This window comes from Bombus huntii, chromosome 10 (assembly GCF_024542735.1).
Source record: "Bombus huntii isolate Logan2020A chromosome 10, iyBomHunt1.1, whole genome shotgun sequence".
Lineage (NCBI taxonomy): Eukaryota > Metazoa > Arthropoda > Insecta > Hymenoptera > Apidae > Bombus > Bombus huntii.
This window is the reverse complement of record NC_066247.1, coordinates 11,707,997-11,717,923: the sequence shown is the minus strand read 5'-3', so window position 1 is coordinate 11,717,923 and position 9,927 is coordinate 11,707,997. Positions and strand designations below refer to the sequence as shown.

The 9,927-nt window shown below is 35.9% G+C and overlaps 2 protein-coding genes across 3 annotated transcripts; both read left to right on the top strand.

The window, feature by feature from the left end:
• The first annotated feature begins 2,771 nt into the window (after window positions 1-2,771).
• LOC126870565 (AAC-rich mRNA clone AAC11 protein-like) lies at window positions 2,772-3,577 on the top strand. The gene is made up of 2 exons (XM_050628382.1): window positions 2,772-3,046; window positions 3,292-3,577. The coding sequence occupies exons 1-2, from the start codon at window positions 2,772-2,774 to the stop codon at window positions 3,575-3,577; spliced, it is 561 nt and encodes a 186-aa protein (XP_050484339.1).
• Window positions 3,578-3,842: 265 nt separating this feature from the next.
• LOC126870665 (alpha-tocopherol transfer protein-like) lies at window positions 3,843-9,822 on the top strand. Of its 2 annotated transcripts, XM_050628585.1 has the most exons (8): window positions 3,843-4,991; window positions 5,086-5,149; window positions 7,617-7,761; window positions 7,944-8,103; window positions 8,190-8,370; window positions 8,514-8,699; window positions 8,786-8,891; window positions 9,154-9,822. In XM_050628585.1, exons 3-8 carry the CDS (start codon window positions 7,623-7,625, stop codon window positions 9,312-9,314), a joined length of 933 nt encoding a protein of 310 aa, XP_050484542.1. In that variant the 5' UTR covers window positions 3,843-4,991; window positions 5,086-5,149; window positions 7,617-7,622; the 3' UTR covers window positions 9,315-9,822. The 2 variants fall into 2 exon arrangements, with proteins under 2 accessions (XP_050484542.1, XP_050484543.1); XM_050628586.1 differs by lacking the exon at window positions 5,086-5,149.
• The last annotated feature ends 105 nt before the right edge of the window (window positions 9,823-9,927 follow it).

Genomic DNA, 9,927 nt, shown 5'->3' with positions numbered 1-9,927 from the left:
CCATACCATATTTTGCACGACTATTATTCGGCTCTACTGTATTGCTATTAGAATATTGTTCTTAAGAATATACTTCTTAACTGGTTACCCAATAGTTACCCTAATTACCTTAACTTCTTAGTAGAACGACAATTTATTTTACGGTAACTGTCCTAACAGGATACCAAATTCGTTGTGGCTTGATTTCAGAGGACGTAACTAAGGGTTGTTTTCTAGTCAACTTGTTAACAATTAGATGCTGTAGCTTTTGCGATGTTGCAAGTTGAGACAGAATAGGATTGTACAACCATAACTGACGTTTTGCTGGTAATTATATGTCAACCGAACAAATAGCCGACGTCGACGAATCAACTGTTAAGTGGTTTTCAGGGAGGAGCTACTCGCTGTGAAAATAAATCAGTAGTCAAGGATTAAAACGGCCACGCTCAGAAAAAGCGTTCCGTCTGAAGGTAACGAAACTTCCACGGAATATACCTGATCTAGGACAGTGCGTTTGAAGGCTATTTCAGGCCTCTGAAAATTGTTTCAATGTATCTCCCATAAATTTCTTACGTCTTGAAATACTCCCGATGCGATAATCAACGAGTTTCCTAATGACTGTGAATATCTTTGATTGAAACAGCTTCCCACCGTCTATTTTCGACCGTATCATGTTCCATGATCGTCAGAAAGTTGCTTAAATTCGGCGAAAATATAAGAGAAAATGGCATTGTCCTTCTTGAAATATTAAAAGTCTTCCTAATAGAGACATAAAACGAGATTAGTTTCGAAGAATATTTCTATCGCAATCCTATTTTAATATTTCCGATACATTTTATTCCAACATGTGTGTGTTCCTGTAAAAATGAACAATTTTAAACGGTAAATCAGCCTTTGGTGATCCGCGCGAAGAGAATTAAACGAGAAAGTGCGGAGGAGTGAAAAATAAGAGTGGTGGAGACTTTACAATCGCGATCGTCGTGGAAGTTCATAAAAGTGTCGATCTCTCTGTGTGGTCTATCGGTCTAACAAAAGCTTTGGTCGATAAATTAGACGGGCTACGAGAAGAACGACGCTCTCGATGTACGGAAAATAGCGTGACACGTACGATCACGGCGATGCAAAAGTATACGTCTTTTCCAGCGGGAATCGATGGCAAAGAAAGGTCTATGTGGTCACCGATGAATGGAACGACAAGTGACCAAGATATTATACGTAGGACGAATCGCTTCTACGGATAGAAAAGAATCTTCACGACTTCTTCTAGAAAACACGTCCGATGTCAAAGACTGGTAATATTTCATGGAATGTTATAATCGAGGATTTTCACACGGCTGGTCGTGCTGAAAAATAACAGCGTTCCTGGTATTATTAAAAAAAAAATATATATTTCATCCTTTAATTCTCTCTCGTAATTTGTACGTAATTCGACGCATTTCCTTCGTTACTATACTCATTGTCGATCATCCACTATAATCTCTATTCCCACCTGATAATACAATTTCCCTTCAATTTTCTCTCAAACCTCCCCTATCGATATCTCCCTGCCACCCGTAAACTCCAATTCCTAATACGTCTGAGAATAAATAAATAATATATATGCAGGGCTCATAATAGACAGCTAAATGCACGCATGGCAGGTAGTGGAAAACGTGTGATTTCTCCTCGGGTGGTCCGCGCCTATTTTATTCGGAACCGCAACGAAAAGTCACCGACATCCAGTCATTCACGAAACGTAATATCATCATTATAGATCTCGTCGCACAGATGCGTCTCTACAGGGACGCATAGATTTCGTTTTTATATTGCGGTTACCGCGGCCATTGTGCTTGGTCTTGACGAAAGAAATGGCTGAAAGACCCCCACAGAGAAGAGGATCGCATCACTGCGGGGTTGGATCACTCGTTTGCTACCCCTGTCGACAGCTACTGTAATCTGTACACGCTTCCTGCGCGGATTTCTCACTTGGCTTCCCCTCTTCCGGGACCATTACCTATCCGGGACTATGCGAGATATGCAGCCAACGTGTACGAGAATCTGGGACAAATTGAGCTACTCCTCTTGGAACGAGTTTAACACAGTTCGTCAGAGAGACGGCTGATTGTCCTGGGATGAATCTGGTGTGGTTATTGAGGTTGAGATTTTTGGACGGATGTCGAGATCTTTTCGAACAAGATATCGTCCAACTGTTGTTCAATAAGTTTTAATCGTAGGGCGGAAGTTTGGAGTGGAATGGAATCGCAGGAAATTTGCTATGCTAAGGAAAAATTGATAGAAGTTAACTGGAAGTAAAGACACGGTCTACATCCGAAAGCTTCAGTTTCGACGATCTTACGCTATCGGTGCAAGAAATTTTCAAATTTCTAATTTAACAAAGATGAGAAAATTATTCTCATGGTATTAATGCGTGTCGAAGCTGAATCAAAAAGATGCTTGTTCATATCGTTACATCGAGTTAATCGTTCGTCATTTATTTTCGAAGCAAACAGAATCTGTAACTTCAGTGTCTTTCGATCGACGGCTGTTTCCAAATTCACGATTCGTCTCAATCATCATCGTCATTGGCGTTGTTAAAAATTCTCAAACTCGATTCCGAGTCCCTATCATGTTGGAACCACTGATCGTACTGACAGTATTAAATTGTTTCTTTATGTTCAGCTCCACTGTCACAACTTGCGCATTATGGTAAACAAAATATCATAAGCTTTTTCGCTTCTTGCTTCTCTCTTAATGCACGCGTGTTCGGCAGGTGGCAATATCGAACTCATCGTTGCTGTTTCAAGAAAGATCCCATGTCACAGAGCACCAAGTGGAATCCGTCCAAGTCGAAGAATAATCCGTCAAAGAACAACAATTCGTCAAAGAACAATAATTCGTCCAAAAACAGTAATCCGTCGAAAAAACCTGTACACTCGAAACAGGATAACCTTGTAAATTCAGTCAGTCGCAGCAAATCGAATTCAACGATGAACCGTGAGAATAAGAACAGGAAGAACTCGAAGCACAAATTGAAATCGAAGTATCTGTCGAGAAGCAAGACACCTAGCGACGAACGACTGTCGTCCATGTAAAGAATATTTGTTAGAATTCTGTTAGGGAAATTAGAAGCTTGAATTAGTAAGGAACTTTTCTGGGTCGGCTGTTCGAAATTTTATCAGGATTTCGCTAGAATTTCTTTCGTGATCTTAGAGATTTTAGAAACTTTACCGACTCTACTAAAATTAGTAAATTACGATTATTCCAAAATTATTAATCATAGATTTTATACCGTAAAAGACGAGAGACAAAAAGATACAACTGGTTACATTTCAGGGAAATGATAGGAAATTGGGAGCTCGAAGATAGAGCGAGAATGTCAGAAGCGTCGCAGACTACGAACGATCCAAAATCGGCGGTGGTGATGGAATATTCAACGGTACAAAAGATCGTCCAGATTTTAGACAATGACGCTGATCTTATTGCCACGAAAATGGCCATGAAAGATCTTAATGCTAAGCAAAACGCGGAAGAGAAGAAAGTACCGATTTCGAATCTGATGGAATCGCAATTTGACCATCAATCTATATCTGAATACACGCCTCAGGAACAGTATAATTGAATTTTGTAAAATAAATCTAGCAGATTTCTCATATATTATTATCAGTTTACATTCTGTTATAATCACGAGCATATGGACGGTATTTATAAATTATTTGAAACATTTCCTATTAACTATCTTATATATTTGGAATAAATATTTGATCTTAACGAGATTTTTATTTTTACTTTATCGTAACGATAAAGGATTTTAACAAATCCTATCGACGCTATAAATCTTCTGACGGATCTTCATTTATGGATACTCGATATTTATAATTCTTCTGAACGTCGTTGAAACAGTTGTTTCCTCTGCAAGATTTATAGCGTATTAGAGATTCCGTAAAGCTCAAACAGCACTGAACAAGTCGTGACATCTTTCCTGTCTTACTGGGATTTTTCCAACTGCAGCGTTCACTAGAATCGACTTCCTTGAGGCTGATAGAATTTGGGAAGCTGTAATACGATTAATCGATGTTTATTCGAGGTTAAATCAATGTAAGAATGCGATACTTTTACCACTTTGAGAATAGACAGCACCAGATGCAAGCCATGCAAATGGTATCGCATACAGAAAGACCATCAAACATTTCGCCAGATGTCTCAATATTTTCACTTCGACGATTTTACATTTTCGTTGACATTTAAAGGCTAGTAAGATTTCCAATTTTTTGGGCCGTCGAACACTGCAAACTTCCGGCGACTGACATGTTGTCTCTCGATGGTTCGAACGATCGTGGTTTGTATTTTTACGATTGTATATTTTTACGATATTCTCAAGAAATTTGTACACAAACGTCGAGAATAAACGATCTTTTCGTCATCGTGCGATATAACAAATTTTTATGAATTTCAAGAAAGTTTCAGGAAAAGATTGGAAGACTATTTCTAATACTTAGGAAGTCTTAAATGAAAATAGGAAATAATTATTTCCTTAACTATAGCAAGATTTCGCGAATAAATTTTTAGAAATTGTAACGTTAACAAAGATAAAAAGAAAAATGTGGGAGGAGCTAGAGCTTTAAAAAATTCAAAATTTCTCTCCGTGAGACAATTTTCTTTTTCGTTACTCACGACGCGAAAACCGATCGCGTAATGGTTAGTTTATATAGTTTCCGTTTCAAATGTTTCGCATACACAGTGAATCTCGAGACGATAAGAAAAAAGAGAAAATTCAGCGTCTAATTTCTTTTCCATGTGAACCACGTTGCCCGATTGCGCTTCCTGTATTTTACGAAGGTGGGGAACACGTGGGCCAGACTAAAGAAATTGCTCTTCTCTACACAGATATCGCAGTATCTTGTCGACTTCCACAGGTTGAACATAGCTTAGTGGAAATTTTGGATCTCGTATTGAAACAACACTTATGACATTTGCTATCTAAAATTCGGTGTGATAATTTGTGGAACGATTTATTCCATTTGGAGAGTAGTTTGGTAAGTAAAACTACAAGGTCAAAATACTTCCAATTTGTTTTTAAACTTTGTACTTTTATTATCACCGAAAAAATTGGTTTGATTTCTATTGCAGTTTCTATTACAAGCGAGTGAATTACGAAAAGAAATTATTTCCCGCGTTAGGAGAATACAAAAAGGTAAAAATCAATTTTAGCTATGTGTAATTTAAAATTGAAGTAAAATTAGAATCGATGAACGTGTGGTACTAATTCTGAAAGGGATATATAATTTTATCTTTGTCTAATGGGGAACAATATCTATTATCTCATTAAATTATCGAGTATAAGCGATCAGGTTCAAGGAACCACGAGAAAAGAAATATCGAATCAATAGAACTTTGATTTAATCACTTTTCAACTGCAAACTCGTACGCTTCCCATGCATACCAGCTTCCAACGCTCGACCACATAAATACGTGGTCGAATGTTCTCTTATCCAATCGAGCTAATGGGAGTTTAACCAGAAATATCCTTTTGCAAAGAAATATCGATTCGTCTTACTCGATACATTTTTACTGATTTGGTTAAAGTCGATTGGTTCCGAAGGATCCGTGGTCACGAATGTAAAACTATTCTTTTGAATCCTCTGTTACCTCCTCTAGTATTTAAAATGGAATTATCGGTTGAAAGTAACAGAATTAGAGATTTTTGTGTGAAATGAATTCAAAGAGCTAAGAAACATATTCTATTGAAGTCTTCTTTAAAATACCAATAACGAAAGAAGCGAGTATGAGCGAGGATAGGAGAAGAAAAACAAAGATGAATAAACATAAATAAAATTTTAGCCGAGAAGAACAGCAGTTTTTTTTTTCAATAATCGTAATTATCCGTGTATGTTTATCAATTTATGGAAGAAAAGTCAAAGATGCGATAATATGGAAGGCGTATGCAGGTATGCAAAAATAAGTAAAATATCCGAAGCATTGCTCACGGATATCTCGTTATTTTCGTTCTCCTAAAAATACAGATAAAGATAAAAATATGAAAAAGCTGAAATACGAACGAATAAAAAGTTTCCTACGAGATAAAGATGTGAAAAATATGAAATATGGGCGAACATGAGATTTTTTTAAAAAGTAAACATTCGCTGTCGAATTGTAACCAAATGGAAGAAGGAACGAATAAGATGATGTGGAAGAATCGAATTCGTCGATCGAGAATGCACCTACAATTGCCTTCTTTTCGTTGTTTACTTCGATCACACTTTCTCTTCCACTGATTTACGACTTTTCCAATTTTTACGTCGATCTAACTAATTTTGCTCACGTTCGAGCGATCTTCGACGACATGGCACTCGATTTCGTGGCAGCTTTCTCCGATCGAGTTACGAAAAGAAAAAATTGGCTACACCCAAGATTCGATAATGATGCAATTCACCGGCAATGTCTAATTCCGATCACGTCGAATTTCTTTTTTCTTTTTCTCGCGTTGTCAGGTGTTCCTCCGGACGATCGTTTCACCTTCGCGATTCGATGGTTTCTTTAATCGACAAGATCAGAAATCGCGTGCAATTTCCTCCTTCTTCGTCATGTTCGCGACACTAGGAAACATTAAAATTAATTGATAAAAATATTCAGCTGAAGATAAAGGTAATTAAAATTTCAAAAGTCTTGTAAATGCTTCTTTGATTTGGATGATTTAGAAAAAACGATTGGATAGAGATCAAGATAAAAATGGAAAGTTAAGGAAATTCTTCTGAAATGTGTTTCGTTTCCTTTTTTTCAAGGTTCACGTTTCTTAATTTGACCATGCATTAGAAGTTTCGGTGTCCAAAGTATGAGAAGACACTGACATTACATAAAACAAATATTCTCTCTCTCCCTTTTTGCTAGAATTCTAGAAAGTTTAAAAAATTTATGAACATGCATTTCGCGTTATTTGTGATTATTATTTCTCGATTCAACGATACTTCGTTCAAGATATCGAGTATATTCAAAGTGTTAAGTATTTGCTATTATATTTAAGTGTTCGGTACATTGGAAATATTAGAAAACGTTAGAATCACTAGAGGCAAAGTAAGAACAAAAATAAAGTACTTGAAAATATTCTTGGAACTATGCTGTGCAGTTAAGAACGACATGCTTTTAAACTGGCAAAAACAGTCATGGATATTCATTTCTGATGTTTACGACATAATCATGCTAATTGAAAGTCCAAGTCCGGGCCCAGGTCTTGAGTGAAATCAAGGATTCTCAGTCCCACTATAATTTAGCAAGTCTTTATAATTGAAAGCTTATTAAATGCCGTATTAGTTAGTCAAGGACTCTGTCGAATATAATAATTTTACATAATCTAACGAGATTTAATGTTTCGAGGACAGAAACAGAGCTTAAATTTCGTGTAGGATCGAAGGGGCCACAATGAGTTCTGCACTTTATGCGCAAATATACTAGTCGAAAGAGCGTGACGAATGTCAATATCGATTGTTAATGTGTTGTTCCCGAGATAAACCGTTTCCTCCGCGTGAAAATTGCGTGCACAAGTGAAAACAGATAACGTTCCATGGAATTCGGACTTAGTCAAGTTTTAACGCGATTTACGATAACATAGTCAAGATTCGAGATTTCTGTTTGAGGCGAATGAAAATGAATTTGTTTTATTGTAGCACGCGATGACGTTGCTACCACCGACTGTAGAACAACAGAAACGGATAAACGAGGCGGTTCCAACGGATCCGGAAGTGAAGAAACGCGATGTGGCTGCCATACGCGAGTGGCTGTCGAAACAACCTCATCTACCTAATCATATGGGTCTGATTTTATTTGTATACTTTAAATGAAGCAAGGAAAGATGTCATTTTGAGAAAAATGTTATTGAAAAGGCATTTCCTTCGTCCGTGATTATAAATCTCTCTAAAGATCACAAATTATTTAGATTTAAAGACTGAAGATTTAAAGATCTAAATTTTAATTTGAAAATTGCTTGATCACAGACGATGCGAGGCTTGAAAGATTCCTATTTGGTTGCAAAAATAGCATAGAGCGATGCAAGATGATTTTGGAGAGATATTTCAGCGTACGTACAGCGATTCCAGAATTTTTCGCGGTTCGAGATCCGTTTGCGCGAGAAATTCAAGAATGCTGCGAAGCAATGTAACTAATTCAATTATTTGATTTGGAATTTAATTTTTTCTAACTTCCCCCAAGATTAACTCAATATTTTACCAATTTACCATTAGCAATTATTTCGTCTTACCATCATTAACCGACGAAGGACACCGCGTAACTATCTTGCGATTAAAAGACACTAGTACAGAGAGGTTTTCTATCCAAGCTATCTCCAGGAGGATTCTTATGGTTCTGGATACTCGTTTAATGGAAGAACGTTGTCTATCAAACATTATGGTTATCGATCTCGAGGTATTATCTCATCAAATTAACATTATACAGTATTCTATTTTATAAATAAAAAATCATTTCATGAAAATTGTATTATACGATATTTCATTGTTTAGTTTTCTTTTTATCTTTTGATTTATTTAAGTCTTTAAATTTTCGATTAGGGATTCAGCATGATTCATTTTACGAAGTGCAGTCCAACGCAGAGCATCGTCCGGAAGTCGATGTTGGCAGTGCAAGATAGCATGCCATTAAGACTGCATAGAGTCCACTTCCTTCACGCGCCTGCTTTCATTGAAAGTATTCTAAATATATTTTACCCTCTATTAAAGGATCGACTTGTACAGAAAGTAAATGATCGCTAAAAATTGCTTTGATTTTCATAGATCACGATATTATTTTATATTATAATACGAATGCATTCTTCGTTTTTAAGTTTTGCATTCATACCGGTGGTGGTGAGGAATTGTACCCTTACATGGACAAGGATATACTTCCAAACGAGTGGGGTGGGAAAGCAGGCACTCTGGATGAATTAAATGGTTCGTGAAAGATCTTCACTTTTTACAAATTTCTTGGAAATTTGTTATGATTAGATCGCAGGTGTTCACGGAAATTTAGACAAGTAAAAATGTACAAAATGCAGACAATACGTAGAGGTATTTAAAGTAGGAATTTGAAATAAAATATTCGTTGGGATATTTATAGAATAAACAAATCTCTATACAAATTTTAAATTTTTAGTAATCTCAATTTTATAATTTAGTAATTTTTCTAAAAGTGGTTCCTTCTCTCTTTTTTCAGACGCGTGGAAAAAGAAAATTGAGAAAAACAGAGATTGGTTTTTGCGAGAAGAAAAGCTTAGCCGAACAAACGAAAAAGCCAGAGTTCCAGAATCTAAATCAAGACTTCTGGCAGAACTGGATGGATTACAGGGTTCTTTCAGACAATTAAATATTGATTAAGATCTCTCGAATCAAAAATTAACTTTCTCTATGATTATTTTCTCGTTTGTACCTTATTTTCAATCTAATATTGTATTGTATTTAAGGTTGTTTTTTATAACAAAGACTATGTTTTACGTCTAAACGAACAGTTTGGAACTTGTTCGATTTTTAAACTAGACTTGGTGAGAACGCTTCGAAAGTTCTAACTCAGATAGCGCCACAGGACCCTTCCAAACTTTGGAACATGTTCCAGTTGGTATATTTTTGTTTCAGTAGAAATTGATATTGCTTATCTTATAGAAATAACGTTTGAAATAATGTTTGAGATGATTAATCGAATAATTTTATCATTAATGCATCAAAAATATACTGTTCTGCTATTTTGTAACGTTTACTCAATATTAACAATAAACTATTTTTTTACATAAATATTTTATATGGAATTTCTTTCAGAGGTATATTGTACTATCTAAAAAATGCACTGAACTTTGGAATTCAACAAACATATTTAAACAGAATTACAAAAGAGATAAAAATTCTATAGTAGAAATCAAATTATATGGAATTCTTTTTGGAATTGCCAATTACTGCCGTAGCACGTATTATTATGAATAGCAATAACATTGTTGCA